General features: G+C 39.4%; 2 protein-coding genes and 1 long non-coding RNA gene across 5 annotated transcripts in view; 2 read left to right on the top strand and 1 right to left on the bottom strand.

Moving 5' to 3' along the window:
• Positions 1-21,942, top strand: part of Egfrap (EGFR adaptor protein) — a 102,593-nt gene that overhangs the window by 46,334 nt on the left and 34,317 nt on the right. The gene's annotated exons all lie outside the window — the stretch shown is intronic.
• LOC110184771 (uncharacterized) lies at positions 707-9,242 on the top strand. 2 transcript variants are annotated; one of them, XM_020953406.2, is made up of 3 exons: positions 707-1,127; positions 7,754-8,023; positions 8,226-9,242. In XM_020953406.2, exons 1-3 carry the CDS (start codon positions 1,035-1,037, stop codon positions 8,991-8,993), a joined length of 1,131 nt encoding a protein of 376 aa, XP_020809065.2. In that variant the 5' UTR covers positions 707-1,034; the 3' UTR covers positions 8,994-9,242. The 2 variants fall into 2 exon arrangements, with proteins under 2 accessions (XP_020809065.2, XP_020809066.2); XM_020953407.2 differs by having other exon boundaries at positions 730-1,127; positions 8,229-9,242.
• On the bottom strand, positions 2,273-7,857 carry LOC147642775 (uncharacterized). The gene is made up of 2 exons (XR_015272962.1): positions 4,301-7,857; positions 2,273-4,219 (listed from the first exon to the last, which is right to left on the bottom strand). It is a non-coding gene; the product is annotated as an uncharacterized LOC147642775 (long non-coding RNA).

Below are 21,942 nucleotides of genomic sequence, written 5' to 3' on the forward strand. Positions count from 1 at the left end.
ACTAAAACTATGTCTTCAAAACTTACATTTCTTGTGAATATTATATATTCTGCCATATATTATATATTTTATATATTTATTCCTACATTATATATATATTCATATGACTACATATTAAGATATTGGGATCTATAAAACCTGGAGCTATGAAATTCTAGAACAATATATAAGTATCAAATATCTTCAAATCGAAGTATTTGTTAAAATAAGAAAAGTGAAGTATTTCAAGGATTATACATAAAAGGATTAAGTACTCCTTGTAGGCCTCATAAAGTAGGCAACACTTTTTTATTTTAAGAGGTATCTCCTAGTCGCCTATTACATTATATCTTGTTCCTACTTCTATTTGTGCTGTTGCTGTTTTGAGTGTTCCACTGTTCGCGAGCGTTCGTGTGTGTGTGTGTGTGTGTGTGGTTTGAGCAAAGGAAATGAAAAAAAAAAACTCAACACACACACATACACACAGAGGCAGAGACACACAGATACTGGCAGGGGCAGAGAGAGAGGTCTAGAACTAGCGGTAAATGCATGAACAACACCGGCTTGCCTGCCTTGCCTGACTGTCATGAAATTTGTATCTCAGAGATGGTTGCCTCCCCTTGCCGCTTTTCCAGCGCTCGCTCTCTTTCTCTTTGACTCACCTCACCCTCGTCAGTGCCTATTCCGCCTCTGCCTCTGCCTCTTCGACGCTCTCCGTCTCGTGCTCATTTTCCGTTGTATCTTTTCGATGCACTCGCTCCGTGGATTTCATTCCCTCTGCGCACTTCGAACCGATCGCTCGCATCGCTCCCGGGACTCGAGAACTCGAACGCCGGACTTCGACTTCGCTTTCGACATTCGAAATCGATTCGAAATTCCTTTTACGCGGTTAATTATTGAACACACTTGAAGGGCGCCGGGCCCATCATAAGTTGTGGAAATTACGACTTTAGCATATTGTGTTTGTGTGTTTTGTTGTCCAAAGACCAAAGTGTAAACAACCGAAAGACTTACGAGGAATTCTTAAAACACACAAGAAGAATAACAATCAAAAAATGGGTCGCCTGTTCCAGTACAACCGCTTTGGCGCCACGGATAACATCCAGAAAAATATCAGCAAAAAGGATACCCAGCAAAAGAACAAGATGGTAAGTTTATATTATATTATATCTACTTATGGTGAAGGGATCCTGTTTTTCGAAATCCTAGATAGACACACAGGCATCCCAAGGGGATAAATATCTTAGAGGATCTATAAATATTAATATATTTTTCAAGATTAGGTCATTTAGTATTAGATAGTTAATATAGATGTCAGAATTGAATTTAAATATATCCCATCCTATTACATTTTATTGAGAAAACTATAAACTCTCTAAGAAGATTTGATGGATCTTTTACGATCTTTATTTGAAGCCTTTCAACAAAGATTTTCCATAATCCGCTTTAGAGACTTTTAGAAAAACTTAAGAACATTAGTTTTGAAAGAACTTTCTTAAGGAGTTTAATGACTAAGACCTTTTCCCCCGAAAGTAATTGAATTCCCATAAAGTTTTTCCGATCTTCAGCTTATAAAGGATGCCTTTGTAATGCCTTCTACCAGACAATGGAAATTTAAATGAAATAAAGGGAAAATAACTACAATAAAAGCCACTCCTGAGGCATCTATTCTGTAGTTTCCCAAAAGCCTATGTCACACTCCCCACACATCCATCGAAATGAACAACACAACCCACGCACACTTAGCACTATCTACAGTGAACTCCAACCGAATTCAAAACACGAACGACAACAATTAAAATGATTTAGTGTCACAGATAGCGTAGACAAAGCCGAATGCAGCATAATAAACTCGACTGTCGGCGTAAATCAGTGGGACACTAAATCACGCTGAACCAAATAAATATGATTTGCATAAATATAAAACTAAATAGAGTGGAGGGTGGGAATACGAGGAGTACTGTAAGCCGAAATCAAAATTCAAATAAATCAAATTGTAAATGCAGCCAGATTTGCTGGCTCTAGATAAGCCGAGTAAACAAACCAAGACCGAGTCGGGAATTGAAATCGAAACATATGTTTGGACGCCATAAAGATAATGATTGATTTGACCCAAACGCATTTCTATTTACCAACAAAACGCATATGTTATTTGTATTTGATGTGAGATAAGCGCTAACTAGGCTTTATCGTCTAGCCGCGATGCCCGAATACCGATATCATCCGCCCCTAAATATGGCTTAATTAAGACAAACTACCTGGTTTACCTTAGCTACCTGTATGCAAAGTCAACTTTCTTTAGCTTGGCTAATCTCCTCTTTATTTGAGATGCTGCAGATATCAAACAACAATATAGCAGCAGCAGCAGCAGCAGCATTTATCAAAATATTTGTTTAGAAAGAATCCCGACGAGAAGTTTGTAATTTCAAACGGAATGACAGTTTTTGCCGTTTTGCCTTCTCTGCATTTTTCATTCTGTCATTTTTCACTGGAATTGACACCCATCGCCTTCTGTATCTCCTCCGACAGACTCTCTGGATTCTGTTTTCCTTTGTTTTGATCTATGGAAATCTGTCTTCCTCATTGTCCCTTGCCTTTTTTGAATCGCATTTTTCCTGGTGTAAGTGTAGGTGTTGCCTGTTTTGGCTCCCAAAAGGATTGTCTATTGAATCTGGTAGAGTGGGTGTGGTCGCAACGGGAGTTATTTTTACCCAGAAGACTTGAGTCCAACAAAAGACTGGAAATGTACAAAAATATGCATTCAGAAGTCTGATATTCAAGGGTCTAAGTTTAGGGATAGATGATTGTATCTAAAAGATACTTTTCAGACTAAACTGCAGTTATGCCTTGGATCTCTTTGTATAACTATCAAGTCTCTGATTTACAAAGGTCTTGTTCTCCTGGCATAAATCGCTCGACACCTCCCCTAAAAAACACCCCACAAATCCGCATCCGTTATCAAAATCTATTACCAGACATCGAGTGTTTACACAGCGAACTGCATGTGCTGACAAACGATTTCAATTAGCCGGTTCGCAGCAGATAAAAGGCATCTCTTCCAGCGCGGGTCAAAGATACAAAACGGAATCGTCACGAACTGCAGTCCAAGGAGAGTGAGTTCTGGCAGCAGAACTAATAAAATTGTCACACAACTGTTGTCTGCAGTGACCATATGCTGTCTGGTCTGTGGGATATAGAGGGAGGGGTCTGCAACCATATTGCTAGATTAAAATCGGAGACAATTAAGCCCAGCCAAGATAAACATGACTTTGCAGTCGCGGTCTTATTAAAGGGAAACTACACTTATGGGGTATATATTGAAGTTGAAGTTTTTATGATTATCCGATTATATCTTGTGGTATCAGCCCAATTTAATTTACTGGGATAATTACACATGTTTCTTTATTAAATAAAAAGAGGGAAAAGATATAGTTTGGAAATACAAAATAATATTAAATAATAAAATTTTAAATAGCAATCATTTATCATTAAGTGTCAACTATTACTCATTATAAACATATTTTTTGATTAAATAATTTATTCAAAGTCAAGCTATTAGTTAAATATATTAATCATAATTTCACAATCATTAGTTTAACCATTGCATCATTTCATTTCCGCCAAGATATAATTTACAATAATTAAATTTCATAGAAAAAACAAAACGTAGGCGGTTTAGCAATTAATTTCATGTATGAATATTTAAGCCAAGACTATCATAATCACTCATTAGTTGCATGTATTTAATTTAAAAAAACCCCAGAGAAAAGACGGTGCGCTTTCTCTTTTTTGCTTAAATTCAAGATTCAAGATTCAGTCAATAAATTTCCGCATAAACTGCATACAGGCAATTTCCGATTTTTGAAAAGTCAGAAGGCCTGAAAGCATTTTCCACTCCTCGTGTGGCTTATGGGGCCATGCTCCGATGCCTTCAACGCCCCGTCTAAGTGGATTTCCTCGGCTTTTAGAGGCAGAGTCGGAAAAGAGATCCCCTTTTCGATGGGCCTCATAATTCTCGATGAGATGCAGCTAAAATTAAATCAACTGCTGGCGACGATTAGCAGCAATGAGCAGAGGCATTTAAATTCGTAGGCATTTTGATGCACTTTTCCAGCGGAGAGAAGACTCCCTTTTCAAGGGCAGTGATTAATGTCCATGTGGCCGTGTTCGTGTTCTACACATGTATCTACGTGGTGGGGAGCGACTCTTGAGACTCTTTGATTTTTGGGGGCTGGCTATTCTAAGGATAGAATATTAATTGCACCGCTTTTAAGTGCATTTAATTAGGAATTCACAGGGCAGACGCCTCTTGTTGACTAACCCAAAGATTTATCGGGGGAAACCGCACTATAGCACAATATATACACACAATATATAATCTGCAATCCGCAGCCGGGACAATTGATGAGCATAATTAAATGGCATGGCATGCATGGCCGTAATTTATGCTCCATATTTTCGGGCCCTGCTCCTCCTCGCTGCTTTTTGAGTAAACAACAATTTCACTTATTTTCATGCCGTCTGCCGCCTCGACCATCAACTGTCTGCATTGTTATTTTTACGCTCGACTCGATATAAATTCGCCCCTCTTCGCTCGCATGCCACGCCATGAAAATGTAATGCAAATATGCAAAAAAGCTTTCAACGGGATCCCTCTCTCTGTGTCTTATTTCTTTCTGCCTTTTTTCCTTTAGTTTTTCCGCCCCAACCCCATTGCTTTTCCGACTACAAATAGTTTTTGGTTTTGGTTTAGTCTCGGTGAGGAGGGAGGAGAGCTGGCCAACATCATCGTTATCACCAGCACGTTGTCCGTGTTTGAGTTTCATATGGCTTCCCGGCGAGGATTTGTGTGCATTAGACTAGACTAGACTCGGGGAAAACTATTTACTAGTCTTCCGGCTCACCCTTGACTCTTCGACTGGCGGAAAAAGTTTTTCAGAGAGTCTCGTCTCTCTCATTCTAATTAAATTGTTCTCCAGGCCTCGGCCTCAAAGTGATAAATTCCTAAAGTTCCGAGACTGGCCCACATAACATAACAAAAAAAAAAAAAAGAACGGAAGAACCCCTTAAAGAAAACCCCATAAAATACAATTAAAATTTCAACAATTTTCATTTGCATTTAATAAACCCATCAAAATGGTTTTTTAAACACGCAATAAAAACGCATATCCCAGAAACAACTCAATTCGTTTCACATTTCAATAACTTTTGATGTGACCCAATTTTTTACACCTATAAAAATGCCACAGAGGGGACCATAAAAAAGCCGAGCCAATGCCACACGCCACATGTGTCTAAACAAAGGATTTTCCAAAGTTAATTGTAATAAAACAGAATTTTACAAAACTCCCCAAAAAAGCTGAAACTATAAACATTTTTCCAGGCATATAAAAGTAAATTAGTGAGAAAATCATTTTACGAGGCCCCAAAAAAACGAACTTGTTTAACCGAGAGAGACAGGGGGAAACCGAGCGGTGTGTGTGTGCGGGACGTGTTTTAAAAAATGTCATAAACTACTCGTAAGTCCATGTATCTCTGACATTTTGAAAGCCCCAACACGTGTGTCCGTGCCGGGGATCACTTTGACTAGCGTTTCTGCTGTCAAATTAGCTGGAACTAAGAGCGATATATGTTTTAAAAATTCAAAAGCCTAATGGCCCAGAGCCAAATGAAATATTACTAATTTTTGTTCCGAAAATGTCTGAAGGAATTTTCCAAAATTTCATTGATATTTCGAGAGGGTGAATGGGATAGACACTCTCTTATTTTGCCAGCACAGCTGTCTCGGCAATTGCCCAATTTGTGTTTTAAGGTTGAGTATTATTTTTATTACTGCGGTTGCAATTTAAAAGCCATGAACCAGTAAACGGTAACGAGTAACCACTGTTCCCAAGGTGGAAACTTGTGGGTTGCATGTGGCGGTGGGGTGGTTTCCTCTCTCTCAAGCAGCTGCTTGAATTTTCCAGCTCTCAAAATTCAGGCATATGTCTGCTTCAGTACAAGGACCGGACCTCAAGTGGCGCACAAAGAAAGGAAAATATATTTCAATAAATTCATCAACTCACTCTCCGGGCACTTCAACTAATTTCTATACCCTCCCGCGCTCTAAATGCACAATAAATGAAAATTTAACAACTGTTTTTATAAGACCAAAGGCCACAGAAAAGACCTCTTTCCCCCGAAGGGTCTACACCTTCTCGCCACTCTTGTGTCCGTCTGTCAGCTGTCGAAGGTGCTCGCTGTCGATTCGGTTACCTGAGTTTTTATTGTAACACATTTTGATTACGAAAATATGCTAACACCTCGCAGGCCAAACAAAGAGCTAGCTCTGGGGTGCTGTTTCATCATCAATTAGAGCTCAACCTTTCCGCAGGGCAGGATCAGAATATATCAGAATCTAAAGGTAACAAAATGGAGGAGGCCCATGATTATTGCATTAGCAGTCACGCCATCAAAAGAACAGGGCCAAGAGCAACAGACACCTTTTGGGTCACTACCGTATGTTGGATTTGACTGGATTTGGGATTTTTTTTTGGGGCTCCATTATCATTGAAATTGCTGTTGATTCCTCTCTTTTTTTTCTTCTACGTTGTGCATAAATTAAAACCCATGTAGCCATTAAACGCTTGTTGGCCCATTGTGTTTGATTTAAGCCGATAAAAGGTACACTTTGAGGCATTTTCACGCCGCCTTTTCCCCCCAGATTTATGCGTTGTGCGTGGCCACCACATCAAAGAAAAACTCTTTCGACCATGGCTCGTTGGCTTTGAATTAATGGTCAGTGGCCAAGATGTAGCAACAGTCGGTCGAAAACCTATATAAACAAGATTTTCAATTGGTAATGCAAATCAGTGGGAAAGGGGTTTGTGTGCTGCAACGGAAGTTCTGCGTCTGCACTTCCTTTGTTTTCCTTCCCCGCCAAACTCTAATTTATGGGATGTGTTAAGTTATGACGCCCCCTTGCCACTCCCCATCGAATTCAATTTGGTAATCGCTCTTGAAGAGAGAGAGCTCTACCTGGTTCCTTCGTCCATTTTCCATTGAATGCTCATTATTTTCGGCATTTCTCTGTGGAGTGTTTGTGCGTGCCTTAGGATCCTGTGAGTTTTATCCTTTCCAATAACAAACAAAGGGGTTGTATGTGCAAAACCGAAATGGGAATTGCAGGGAATTCGCTGCACTCAAAAAAACAGCAGGATGCACCTCATCATTCCACATGTAAAAACAGGAAAGAATATAAATTTGAGCGCAAAAGTTTACCCAAATATTAAAAACATATTTTAAAGCGTAGATCCACTTCAAGTATCCTCAAAATTAGAACCTGTTAAAATATATTTAAGGTGACAGAAATAGGTGTTGAAAAAAAAGAAGGAAAACATAACCCTCTAGCAACCCTCGACAGGAGCTGCATATGAATATTTTAAGGGCGAAATGAAAGGCAAATAAGAGCAGGGAAAACAACGCGATGGCAAATTGTACAACAATGAACAAGTAGAGCAAGCGCATTACAAGGATATCACAGCAGCAGTGACCCAAAAGCATTAGCAGTAGAAGGAGGAGCAGGAGAAGTCGGGTCTGGAATGGGATTGGCCGAACAAAGGGAAAAGCAGAACAAAGCCAGGATAATGGGCTGCCGTGTGTGTGTGTGTTATCTGTGTGGCTGTAGTCCTTCGAGTGAAATGGGATTCCCCCAAGTCTGAGATAAGATTTATAGGGACACTTTCTACAAATTTCGTAACCGAAACTAACAAAAAACTCGCTCTTGTTTGAATAGCTACGCAATGCCATCAAATGTCCAGGATACTCGGACATCTATGGTCAGTACAATGAGGACTTGTCCTTCGAGAAGTGTCAACAATGGAGCCACAAGCTGCAGTTCCCAGCCACTGCCACCGAAATGGACAAACCTCTGGAACCGATCCAGAGTCGCACGCACAAGGTCTATGACAGCATGAAGAACTTTCTGCAGCGCAAACTGTTCGCTCAGCCCTCGCACAAGGAGAGGGAGATCCTGAGCGAGGAAGCCACCAGCGATTATGATGAGGTGTGTATTTAACAAAATATATCTTAAAGCATAAATTTCTCTCATAAAGGGTTCAGGCAAATTAATATTACGATGAGCTGCAACATTTTTGGTTAAATATTGTGGTTTTACCCCAAATGTTCACTCATAATTGCTTAGACCGTGACTTTGAGAACTCCTTTTGAATATTATTTTAATGAGTTTTTTCTCCTTTCTGTTTTAGCAGGACCTTCTCGACTCCTCGTACCAAGCCGACGCGGAGGAAGAAGAGGAGGAGGAACGCGATGCGGATTGCAGCTGCAGCTCCACTTCCGGCAGCTCAGCCACGCCCAAGAGATCTCCCCAAAAGTCCCTGCTTTCACTCAACTGCTGGCAGAGCAGTCACCCAAGCAGTGACTCCAATCCAGAGGAGGAGGAAGAGGAGGATGACGAGGAGGACTCCGATGCTGGAATCTCCGACTGTTGTCAGTTGCTAGCTGAGAACTCCTCGAGTTCCAATAGCAAACGACACAGGACACCACTGCCTCGATATAGCACCGCCAATCAAAACTCCGATGAGGATGAAGACGATGAAGAACCGGAGTTGCTGCAGTGTCCTTGGTATCAGCCCAGGATTACCTCCAAGGCGGCAGTGGAGCACCTACAGAAGGCCACGCCGGGCAGCTTCCTTCTGCGACGCAGTAATCCCCGGCACTTTGAGCTTCTCCTGCGACTGGAGAGGAGTAACAAGGTCAAGACCTACCTGGTGCAGTCCACCCGGAATCAGATGTACCGCCTTAAAGGAGCCAAGAAGCAATTCACCAGCCTAAAGGCTCTCATCACCCATCATTCCGTGATGGCGGAACAGCTGCCGCTGACCCTGGACATGCCGCGGGAGCGTCATGTGGTGAAACCGTCATCGGTGCGCTATGCCGATGACTTTGAGCCACTGGAGTCCCTGCAGCTGCTGGGCATCCTCAGGAGCCTGCAGGCCAGGAGCATCGAGATATAGGAGTTAGTCAATAAGCGGGGTCTACTGGGGCGGGCTAAGTAATATCGAACTGCAAAGGGAACGATAGGTGAAAGTAATTAGGGATTTGTTTTTCTATGGCTAAGTACGTTGTGATATGACCGAGCAACCCCTCGGTTCTAGTTGTTAGTTATTATCATAAGGCCACTACCCACTAAGCGACATATTGTGTAGAGGTATAAGTTTTCTATTACGAATAAAATCGAACAATGGCACTTTGCAAAAACGCAACCCTCGAGTTTATTGTGTCCACGCCCCGTCAATCGATGCACTTCCTGCTGGCCCCGTCTCTCTGTGAAATCCCAGGCATCCTGGTGGAGGGTTGTCCTGGCTTCACTTACATGTGATTAGCGATTCGAGTGGCTCTCATTAATTTTTCAAGTGCGGCTCGTGGAGCACTCGACGCAATGCAACCGGCAACATGTTGCTAGCAACACTTTTGGTTGCATAAATAATTACAGTGCTTGCATTTAGTTAGTTTACAACAATTGGGACGGCGGGGAATGTCTTTCAGCATGGTTAAGTGATGACATTACAGGCAATTGAATAAGTTATATGGTGCTCCACAGAGAGATTAGCTAATTGGTATCTTGATAAATACATTTTATGGGGAAGTGTGTGATAAATATTTAATTTGTGTGTCCAAAAAAAGACTATGCATTTCACTCGGGATCGGAGAAGGTCTTTAACCCTGCAGAGTGTTATATTTTACTCAAAGTATCGAAATGAAGTCAAACAGTCATTTCCGACCCTATAAACCATATATATTCTTAATCAGCATCAAAAGCCGAATCGATCTAGGTATGTCTCGCAGAAAAAAAAATTTCAAACTTTTTTCAACATTTTTTTGTCAAAATTTTTCCATCAATAAAAATTGACAAAAATTTGAATTTTTATAAAGTTTTAAACTGAGTATGCAGATTTGTTACCCTGGTAAAAACTAGCATTGCAACGCTTTCCGAATTGAAATTAATCAATTTTTGACCAAGTTATGAGTTTTTTAAACTTTAATTTATTTTAAAAATATCATATTAAATTATAGGTAAATATCAATGAAAAATTGCAAATTCGTGTGCGTTCCTGGCAGCATAAAATCAACAAATCTTTGAGGATTGCAGAAAGTTATATATATTCTGAATCACCATTTAAATCCCAGATAATTAGTAGCAAAAACATGAGAACAAAAATTTCGACCATTTTAGCCAATTTTTGCAAAATTTTAAAAGGGGTTACATCATTAAAATTGTCAAAAATCGCAAAAATTTTACATTTTAAACTGATTATGCAGATTTGTTACCCTGGTAAAAACTAGCATTGCATCGCTTTCCGAATTGAAATTAATGCTTTTTTAACTTAGTTATGGGATTTTATATATTTTAATTATAATATTATTATATTATTATCAATTGATTACAATAATTAATTATATGGGCACATGTATTATACATTCCAAAAGTATATACTCTTTACATGGGGTTAAATCCTGATTACTTGTAAAGAACACTCAAAAGCATGCTTTTATTTATCACAACCACCTCGAAGCATAATAAACCCCAAAAGCAGACATCAATTTAACGTCCAACAAAGGCCAGGAAAAATAGAGATATATAAAAACGCAACTTAATTAATCCAGTTTTAATAAAAACATATCCCAGTAGCTGTCCGCCAATATTCCGAAATGTCAACAAGACCGCTAAATCATTTCCGGGTTAACCGCTCTGCAAAAAGCAAACCAGTTTTTCACCGACTGCAAATGATATTCGATATTGTTGGCTCAAGCCAAATAAAAGGCTATAATTCAGCGAGGCAAACACAATTGGCAGGCAAGTGAATAAAATATATTTCAATATAAACTACAAATATTCGCACTGACAGCACTGGGACAGATGGACAGGTGGACGGACAAGACGGACGGTCATAACCCCAGGGGCGTAAAACAAAAGACCATTAACAATAACGAGTCCGGGGTAAAAACATTTGCAAACAAATTATAAATAAATGGAAATGCTGACAGCATTAATAACGTTACATCATTAATAAGCGAATCGAAATGAATACAATAACTGAAAAATGGAAAATGTTATAATTATGACAATAAATTAAGCGACCCTGGGGTTTTGCTTTACTCTTAGCTTATTTATTTATGTATTTATTTATTTAACCGGCTGTCGGAGCCGATTTTCTGATTTAAATCGAAGTCACCCAATCCATTAATTGGCTGCCAATGGGAGAGACCGAGAAATGGGGGAATATTTCAATGAAATTGTCTTTGAAATTATCATAGAAATGCCTCTGACAACTGCATTTCCGATACTCTCAGATATCTCGGATATTATGACATTATTACATTCAGTTGGTGTTCAGCTAGAGTTCCAGAACCTCTCCTCCGCTTTTGTAATTTCAACTTGCAACTTGTGAAATTCCCATTTAAAGTCTAAAAGGGAAACAGGAGTTCTGTGTCCAGGCATATGTGGAAAATAAACATTCAGCATTCTCGCTAATGAAGTGCTTTCATCTGCAATGTATGCTACGTTTTTCATTTATTTTTTCCCCACCTTTCACTTGAACTGTTTGCATAATTTTTACACCAGTTTGTTTAGCTTTTCAATGCTGACAGTTGAAAAGGAGAAAATATAGAGGACTGGGAGTATGTGTCGTCCTGCAAATTTCATTTTCATTTGTGTGTATGCCTCACTAATTACGAAATGGTTGCAATAACTCCAGAGTAAGCATCCGAAAATGGTGCCCAGGGAAAAAGTTAAAGCAAACAATGCATTGGGTCCATGTGGTAGGTAAATTAATTAAATGGAAATTAGTCTGGGTTTAAACATCTAACAAAACAATTTCCGAATTTAAGAAATGTAAATAGGAAAGTTAGTTTACAATTAAAGCGGTCATTTGGGTGAAATGTTCTTTTATAGCTGTGATTTTCGTACACCTTATTGTATCTTTAATAAGAAAAACTTTTGTATTGATGTAAATTATTACTTTTAAAGTCTTGTCTGCAGTCTTAAATTTGGTTTTACGTGTGTGAGTAAACAAATTATATTTTGTTTATTCTGGCAGTTTGAATCGTGACTCCTTTGATCCCTGCAATTTGATTACATTGCCTTTGGATCGACGTCATTAACAAACCATTCATTTGGCCCTATTCACAGCCTCACAGCCACCTTTTCCCACCTTATTTAACCCGATGCCAGCACCGCAGCTAATTACAAAAACAGCTCTTCTATTTGAATACCCCAACCCGAATTCGAATCCAAATCCGAATTCGAATCGGAATCGGAATCGGAATCCTGGGGGAAAATCAATAATCGAGGACGAGTGCATCCATGAATGGTCAATCATTCAGAGAGAAAGAGAGAGAGATTCAGGAGCTGCGATTCAAAGGAGCAACAGGAAAGCAGGACAGGACCCCTAGCGATGAATGGCATTTGCAATGATGTTGCCTGGATTATCTTCTGTTTATATGGGATTTATTCAGGGAAAAAGGGAAAATGTACGGGGTGCTGGGGGGAGGAGGAGCATGTGTTGCCATGACGGCCGCCGGTGCCTTTGTGCGCCTTTTGTTGCTCCGGATGCCGGCAGTCTGGCATTGCATAAATGTTTTGCCTTTTAATTAGCACGCATTTCCGATTCGACATTCTGCATTGGCCTGCGATTGCCTCTTAATGCGCTTAAAGCAGATCCCACAGATCCCCGTATTCTCGTCTCAATATTCCCATTCATTGGGTTGTCTCGATAATGATGGAAAATAGTGGCCAGCTGAGGAGAAAATTCAATCAGGCACAGCTTCGAACTTCCAGTCGTTGGAAATGCAATCAGAACAAGGCAAGACGGAGAGCTAGGATATAGAAGAATGCACTGGGAAATGTTCTAGCAAATGCAAAGAATTTAATTTAAATTATGCTTATGAAAATAATCTCTAATTTCAATGGAGAAAACTTACTAGAGTTTATTACAAATGAAAAGGTTTGAGCAATATTTTGGTGATAGAAAAAGAACAAAAGATATATTACCAAATAGTTTATATAATTTTTCATTAGTTGATATAATAAATTAGATATTTTTTTAGTGCCTTTGCTTGGACCACAAAGCTTCTAGCAGTATGGCGGAAATTATGTGGCACTCGAGTGTCCAACGAGCCGTGACCCGAGTATGATGTAAGTCCCAGAAAGAAGTGTAAAAAATTGTGTCACCAGGGGCACGCACAAGGAAAAGGATAACGCAGCGTCTGTGGCTGACTGACTGCCCGACTTAGCCTTATCCTTATCCATATCCCTGTGCTGTGTCTTCCAGCTACGTGATCCTGCGACGACAGCAAAGCCAGAAAGTATGCAACAAGCAGCGCAAAGTGCACTCAATTGTTTAGCTGCCCCAGGGTTATAAAGGGTATGCTACGCAGGGTTTTCCCTAGTTCTCTTTCCTTTTCTTTTTCTTTTTAGATTTTTAGAGCGGGAGGTTGTGGGTGGCTTTGTGGCACACAATCTGTATAAAACAGAAAATCAGTTGGCACTCGCCCAAGTGCATATTAAGCGCAGCAAATACGAGGGGTTGAGTAAAAGTTTTTAACGAGGCAAGAAAGCACCTTTTAGTGGAACCCCCTCACCTTTAAGAAATTCCTTAAAATGATTTCTATTTATTTGCACACTTATTGTACTGGTATTGTGTAAATATTGACATGTAAACAATTGCTGCACCTGTCACAATAATTACCCCTACTTTGGGCATTTTGTGAAAACAAACAGAAGCAATTAAAGAGATAATTGACCTAAATTGTAAAAGGTTTTTTTGTGGAAAGCATTTTAGTATTTAAATGAATTTTAAATTGTAATTAAATTGCCTTTTATGGGGTGCCTAACTTTCAGCAGCATTTTAATCAATAGGATACGGAAGTTATTGCTTTAACTACATTTTATAATTAAATGATACACTCTGTATACTAAAGGTTAGGCTTAACTTAAGCTTTACTTATAATTGCTTTACATGTTCCTACTTCAAAAGGTTTATAGATCTAAATAAATCCTCTTTTAAAAGTGAATACTTAAAATAGGCAACAATAAAGTTCTAAGAATTAATTTTCCCATTTAAATCTTTTGTTCAAGTTCTACTTGACATAATCATCGTATATAATAATCCTCTTATAATGTGATTTTCATCCAGAGTCTTGAGAAGAGCTTCCTGAATTTAAATTCATTTTCTAATTGCTGGGCAAATATTGCTTTGTCACAATCCTTCTCAACTTGAGCCGTACACTAATGACTTGAATTTTGTATGGTTTCTTTGCAAATCTAAAGAGTTTTCTCCGAATTAATTAATTATAATGCCACCCCTGATTGCTGACGAAATATTATCTTTTGGCGATAATGAGACTGCCTCGATTTGCATCCCCAAAATAATTGTCCGTTTCCCTTTGTTGCCGTTTAAATAAATCAAAATCCTCTTCCGGCATATGGCAAACACACACAAAACACATTTCGTATGACATGTGCCTTCGCTCTAAACTTTTATCTTTTAATTTTGTTAATTAATCGATATGTTCTCTCCTGCCAGCAGCTGGCAGGCTTTGCCCCCTGTGGCCAGGCAAACAATTAGTGGAAAGGAGCAGCAGCCTCCTCCTGCTCCTGCTCCTGCTCCTGCTCCTCAAAGCTGGCAACAGTAACACATGGCATCGAGTCCTTCTGACATCGCCACCCCCTACTCCTCTATGGGTGGCTCACATGATTTACAGTCTCAAAGGCCGGCGGCAAAAGTTAAGAAATGAAATTTCAAGAAAATTGCACAAACAACAGGAAGCTCGAAGGCTGGAAAAGAGCGTAGGGGCGGGGGGCGGAGAGCTTCGAGGGCATTGAGCCAAAAGGAAATATTGTAAAACTCTGGCTATAAAGCAAATACACGATACATATCATCCAGTGATCGGGGGTTTGGGGCCTGGGTGGGAACAGCACAAAAGTCGTTATCTTAATTACTTTTATAGCTTCGATTTTGGGGGCGAGTGGAGCAAGAGCAACAGTGGCAATGCCAAAAAATAAGGAAAACAACAAACAGAGACATGACAACTAAGGAGGGAAAAATGTGTAAGAGCCACGGGAGCTTAAGGATACCCTAGAAAATAAGTTTATGAAGAATGTTTTAAAGAAACCTACCTTGAGTACCTTTACTTTAGTATATTTATCCATAATTAATAAGTTTCTGTGTTAAGATAATGTTCCATTTTAATTTTATAATCGAAATGAAGTCAATTAGTATTTACAAAGCTCTCCTAACCAATAGTCCTAGAACTTTGTCATCTTAAATCCACTTAAAGCCCTCAAGCAGGCTTAAAGCATCCACAGGATATCCCGTACCCTGGCGATATGAGATACAAGGATGTTATGACATCGCACACAGAGACCACATTAGATATGCTAGATGCTGCCTCATTACCCCATAGAAATCTCCACATATTTCGCACTTCATTAAGTCACATTTTTCAACCGTTATCGTCGGGGTGGGTGTGCCACCGAGTGTGTGCTGTGTGCTGTGTGTGTTTGCCTAGTTTCAACACAGCAGTTAATTAACTAGTCGCGCACATATGTATGTGGGGATATATACTATGTGTAGAGAACCCTATTCAGGTTACTAGAGCCTGTCCTTGAGCCGAAAGCGAATATCATCTGTGATGAGCATGCGGCCTGCTTAATATTTCATAGCCAACTCTGGGGCTCCGCTCTTAAACTAGACACTCAATTAACATTTTGAATGGTTTCTCCGTCATCGTTCCCCCTAAGCCGGGGCCAAAATCAATTTCCCTTTTTCGGTAACGGAAGCTCGAGACCGGATATGAAAGACGAATGCCCGCGGCGACAATCGCGGCAACTTTACGGGGGGTTGGAGTATAACAACATCACGACCTTTTAGTGGAAATTATTTTGCCATTTTCCATTTGCCTTTCGGAGGTGCTATTCGCCTTTGATTATTTATGTCGCCTTTTGCGGCTTGCACGGTGAATAAAATTGGTAAAGTTAGATTATTTTAGAGCTAAACCCAGCAGCCTTGAGAACTTGAGAAAGATAAAGCTTGCTGATTCTATGCTTATTTTTTTGAGTGCTAGGTAAAAAGCCAACATCAATAAACTGTTGACAACTTGAAAACAACAGCGAAAGAAGGGTTTGAAGGGGCTAAACGGGGTCCAAGAGGTGTCTCTGGCACTTTGTTTATTGGAGAGCAGGAAACTTTTAAGTCGCCATCACCATCACCATCGCCGTCGTGGCTTGTTAATATTGAGCAGAGCATTATTTATGGCAAACTTTCCACCAAAACACTTTCCTTCCACGTAACTTTTAACGAGTTCTCTTCAGTTCGGTCGAGTTTCTTTTCCATAACTCAACTCGGCAATTTTCTCACTTTACTTTTCCTGGCAATTCAATTCCTTAAAGTCCCTGAACAGGTATTATTAGGGGAAGAGGAGGGAGAAAGGTACCCATGTCCTTGGCCACGAGCAGACCAACCATAAGCATTTCATTATTAGAACACAAAAATGTTTAAAATTTCATTAAATGGCTCCGTTGTCCGGCACCGAACAAACATGGCCAACTGGGTCCCAGAGTGTGGTCAGGAAGAGCAGGGGAAAATCTCTATTCCAAGACATATGAAAGTGTGGATACTCTATTACAAAATAAAACAAAAAGATTAAATTATAAACGATTTCTTAAGCAAGTAATTGAATCAAAAGTAGAAGCTGGAAAGCTTTTATTACTTGGATTAATACTCAAGTAAAACGTTTTCAAAATTAGGTTTATGATAAAACTCTTTGTAAAATCAATACTACCCCCTCAGGCAGTAGAGTATATCCAACCAGCTACGCATTGTAGACCCCGCTCTCACTCCCCGGCTTCCTGACCTTTGGCCCACAGCTAGTTTCAGCCCCTGACCGCATAATAACAATACCAAGACCAACAACAATAGCAACGAAAACAACAACCAAACAGGGACCAGCAGACGGACAAACAATTCATAAAAACGTTTAACAAAACGCAAAAGTGAAAAGCGCCCCACAGCCACTGACCGACCGAAGGGAGCCCAGAAATGAAATTCCCAGACGAGCAGGGGAGCACAGGATGCGGAGGGATAGGGAAAGGGATACCGATGCTGATGCTGATGATGGGGAATATCCTGGCTGCAATCATAATGAGCAGCAATTCGAAGCCCCCAACCGCCAGGAGCAACCACCGCCAAAGTGGTCAGCAGCAAACATTGCAATTTCATTTAATAACAAAATATTTGGACAGCACCGTACTTAGGGGATGGCTTGCTTCTGAGGGGGAAAAAAGAATACCCTTCCAGAGGTTGCAAAAGAGTTGAGGCAAATTATTACGTCTTTATGCAGAAATTATTTATGATTGCTTTGTCTAGACTTGGCGGCGGCGGCGGCGGCAACACTGGAAGCCACACAATGCACCGGAATTCCGGGCTCGACAAGTCCTTGCAATGTTAGCCGGGTAATTTATGTGCCGATTGCTCATACGCCCCGTGCACCGGCTAAGGTGAGAGGTGGCTTACTCGGAAAGCAACCCTCGAAAGCTTTGGTAATAAAAAGAGCATCAACACTTGGGTGTTCCTTGGAGAATAACAAAAAAGGATCTCCTATTAAACAATTACAGGATAAATCTGTTTTGTATTATATTAGTAAGTCTTGCTAAGGGATACCTCATTAGAGTATGTGTCTGTGTAATTAATATGATGTTTATTGTTCTCAAGTTAAAGCTATTAGTTTTCTTTATAGATTGCCGCTTTTATTTTTATAATTCAATGCCTAATTTAATGCATTTGATTTTTATATTTTGTAAATACATTAAATGCAGCAAAGAAATCTTCTTTCTTATATACCTAAGTCTGAGTAATTGGTGATTGTTAATTTTATTATCCTCTGCTTTCTGTAAATCTATAAAATTAAAGTAAAAAAAAAACGCTTAAAGGCGAACTACTTTAAATTACGTCACTGAAGCGTCGGAAAAAGTGACTGGCAATTGCATTGGGTAAATTTAATTAACGTCGCATTGAATTTTAATCAAGTTCATTCAGCGAATGCGACACAACACGTGACATTATTTGCATGCGAAATTAACCTGTGTCGGAGCAACGGCTGTCGCTACTTTTTCACGCGTTATCCGATGGATTCGATGGCAGGACATGAAGGTGTTTTTAATCAAGCTTTCCGAATCGCTTTTTTTTCTGGTGAGTCAGTGCGGTTCGGTTCGCCTGTTAATAGATTGGAAATGTGATATTGAGGACGACCGAAACCCACAATTTTCGAGGGCATTTTCCTGGACAAACCATTCATTGTTCAGGCCAATCGATGTCGAATTGTATACACCCAGGGAAAGAGAGACAAGGGTGTGTGTAACTGTGTAATCAATTCGTTTATTACGGGTGTTAAATTTTCTGTTTTCGAACATTAATTGAAATATGATTTCCGTGATTTTGTGAGCAAGCAAAACCAGACACAGAGAGAGTGATTTGCGGGTGTACCCATCATGATGCCAAAGCAAATTTGATCCCTGACTAGCAATGTATGCAAAATGCAAAATGAAAATGCAAAATGAATTCATGACACGTCCTCGCCTCAGATACCTCCCTTCCCCCACTTCTCTTCGCTGGAAAACTGTCCGGAAACTGTCACTTGAAATACAGTTGCTGTGGCAGAAAGTCAAAAAGTTTCTCCGGGTCTCGTCCCGACCAATATGCAAAATATCAGAGATATGCAAAATGCTCAAGCCCCTCTAACTCAGTGTCAAACATTTTTCGAAAACACTTGAAAACAAATTCAAAATAAAATGAACATGTGCATTTTGCGGTGACTGCAAAATGTGGCAGAAAGTTTACACTGAAGGGAATCATCTAAAGAAGCAAAAGAACTTTACAATTAATTTTAGAGAGTGAGTTATAATTTTCGATATTTATGGATATATGGAATCTAGCTGATATTTAATTACAATATTCTTTTCTTTATTTTTTAATTTCTAAACAAGATTAACTATTAATTTTCTCTCTGCTTCATGCGTGTAAAGTTTTTGAGCTGTGTGTTTTTGGCTGTGTGTGCAAAATTCAATTAACTTGTCCGGCTTGATTGAAGTTGCAGCTTAGTATCTGACAGATTGTAAAAGTTCCCTGTGTGCCAAACATTTTTCTCACCCCTGCGAGAGAGGTGGCATAATTTTAAACAGATTTTAGATTTGCATCATTTAAGTCTCCGGGGAACTTCTCCCCCATTTAGACTGCAGTCTGCTCTCATTTAGAACCCCTGTAAGAGCTGCACTTCTTTGCTTTACGGTCCAGTTAACCGCTTGACATATGACCATCATCATTTAGCGCATATATCTCTGCTGGAAGTCTCTCTGCTCAGCTCTGCTCTTAAAAACCATTTCAAATCACGCACTTTTCCCCCTTTTCCATCATCTCTTTTGGCCAGGTTTTAAACTCTTTCACCATCCCCCCATCGCCCCCTCTCCCCAAGTGGCCTCCGTTGGCAGCCCATTGAGGGGGCGTGTCAATAGCCCAATGCTGCATTTAAATTGTCCATTCCATTCCATTCCATTTGAGCGTTTACGAGATGCGGACGATGTGCAGCAATTTCTGAAGCTTTGCGGTGGCCGCACAGTGGGTTAAAATACGACAAACAGCAGGTACAAAATACCAACAAAATATTGTGGAAGATGAGATTATATTTTTAACACCTGGGAGGGTATCATAATTTTATTCAGAAGCTTGTTACATTGTGAAGGAGTCATTTCCGAACCTATAAATCATATATATTCTTGATCAGCATCAACAGCCAATTCGTTCTAGACATCTTAGTCAGGAAAATAAAATTTCAAAATTTTGCAAATTTTTAAAAGGGTTACATCATTAAAATTGTCAAAAATCGCAAAAATTGTACGTTTTAAACTGAGTATGCAGATTTGTTACCCTAATAAAAACTAGCATAGCAACGCTTTCCGAATTGAAATTAATCAATTTTTGGCCAAGTTATGAGTTTTTTAATCTTCAATTGGTTAGAAAAATATCAAATAAAATTATAGGTAAATATCAATGAAAAATTGCAAATTCGCGTGTGTTCCTGGCAGCATAAAATTCCCAAAACGTTGAGGATTGCAGAAAGTCATATATATTATAATCCCAGTTAATTAGAAGCAAAAACATGAGAACAAAAAATTTGACCATTTTAGCCAATTTTTGCAAAATTTTAAAAGGGGTTACATCATTAAAATTTTCAAAAATCGCACAAATTTTACATTTTAAACTGAGTATGCAGACTTGTTACCCTGATACAAATTAGCATCGCAACGCTTTCCGAATCGAAATGAATCATGAGTTATGAGTTTCTCAAACTTCAATTAGTTGGAAAAATATCAAATAAAATTATAGGTAAATATCAATGCAAATGAATATGAAAATTCCACTGTGCTCCACTCGCCCCCATTGCAGCCCATCTCCATCCCCATCCCCACTTCTGTTGGCCACTAAGCAAATGCACTTTCCTGGCCACGACTAATTTTATGGCCCCCATTCTCGGCAGAAACTTTGTGTGCGTCTCCGGGCTGCTCATTTCTTTTTTTAATGGGCCCAGCCTGGTCTGGTCTGGTCTGGCGGAGTGATTCCTCTTAACTCTTAACTCATAATTGCCAGCTTGGCCAGCGCCGTCTCGGCCATTATGACAATTGGCAATGCACCAAAAACTGCAAGGAAAAAATGAAGAAGGAAGGCAGAGGGCCAACTCCTTTGATGCGTGGCCATGAAAGCCAGAAGAAGAACAATTAAATGACAAGCCAATTTAATGAGCAGACTTCGGGTTCTAGGGGCCGAGAGGGTGATGTCTTGTCTCAGTTCGCGGCTTAATGGCCAAATTATTGTCACTTTGAAGTTGGCGCCATAAAACGGCAGAGTCTCAGCCGCGAATGGAGGAGTTAAACCATAATTTAGTGATTTTTAAGCTCTTTAAATGGGTTTTACTAAATATCAAAGTGTGCGAGAGTTTAGCTTAAAATATAGCTCAAAACAAACCATTGAGTTTCTAATAGTTATATTTTCTTATTATAAAAAAGCATGCAATGCTTTTGACGTTGAAAAAATCTGGGTATATGATTGATTGTCTGGATATTTTTATACCCTTGCAGGGTATTATAAGTTCAGTCAGAAGTTTGCAACGCACTGAAGGAGGCACCTCCGACTATATAAATGATATATATTCTTGATCAGGATCAACAGCCGAGTCGATCTAGCCATGTCCGTCTGTCCTTCTGTCCGTCTGTCCGGCTGTCCGGCTGTCCGTTTCTACGCAAACTAGTCTCTCAGTTTTGAAGCTATCTGAATGAAACTTTGCAGTTAGCCTTCTATATACTCTCACTCGTATATATGTCGGAACGGGCCGGATCGGACGACTATATCATATAGCCGCCATAGGAATGATCGGATAATCTTTACAAAAAAACTATAAAAATTTCAGTTTTCAACAGAATTTGATCAAATTTGAGATATAGCCATTTTACTATATTCTACAATTTTGTATGAAAATCGGACAACTATATCATATAGCTCCCTTAGGAACGATCGAGAAATTAAGACAATTAAAAATTATAATATATTCAGTTTTTAACAGATTTTCATCAAGGTATTGCCATTTTATATCAGTCTTAAATTTTGTGTAAAATTTTATGAAAATCGGACGACTATATCATATAGGTGCCATAAAAACGATCGTTAGATGTGGAGAAAAATGCACATCTGTGACTGTAAAACTGCAAATATAATATGTATAGGTGAATGAAATGAAATCAGGTAATTACTTCATTGTTTTTTAACATAAATAAATATAATTTATATTATTGGGATTCCAAGTCATAGAAGTTCTATCCGCAAGGGTATATAAACTTCGGCGTGCCGAAGTTACCTT

The sequence above is a fragment of the Drosophila serrata genome, unplaced genomic scaffold (genome assembly GCF_035046125.1).
Source record: "Drosophila serrata isolate PLE 108 unplaced genomic scaffold, ASM3504612v1 contig_359, whole genome shotgun sequence".
NCBI lineage: Eukaryota > Metazoa > Arthropoda > Insecta > Diptera > Drosophilidae > Drosophila > Drosophila serrata.

Coding starts and splice junctions, on each gene's coding strand:
- LOC110184771 (XM_020953406.2), top strand. CDS start 1,035: ATGGGTCGCCTGTTCCAGTACAACCGCTTTGGCGCCACGGATAACATC. Junction 1,128..7,753: donor CCCAGCAAAAGAACAAGATG/GTAAGTTTATAT, acceptor TTGTTTGAATAG/CTACGCAATGCCATCAAATG. Junction 8,024..8,225: donor CCACCAGCGATTATGATGAG/GTGTGTATTTAA, acceptor TTTCTGTTTTAG/CAGGACCTTCTCGACTCCTC.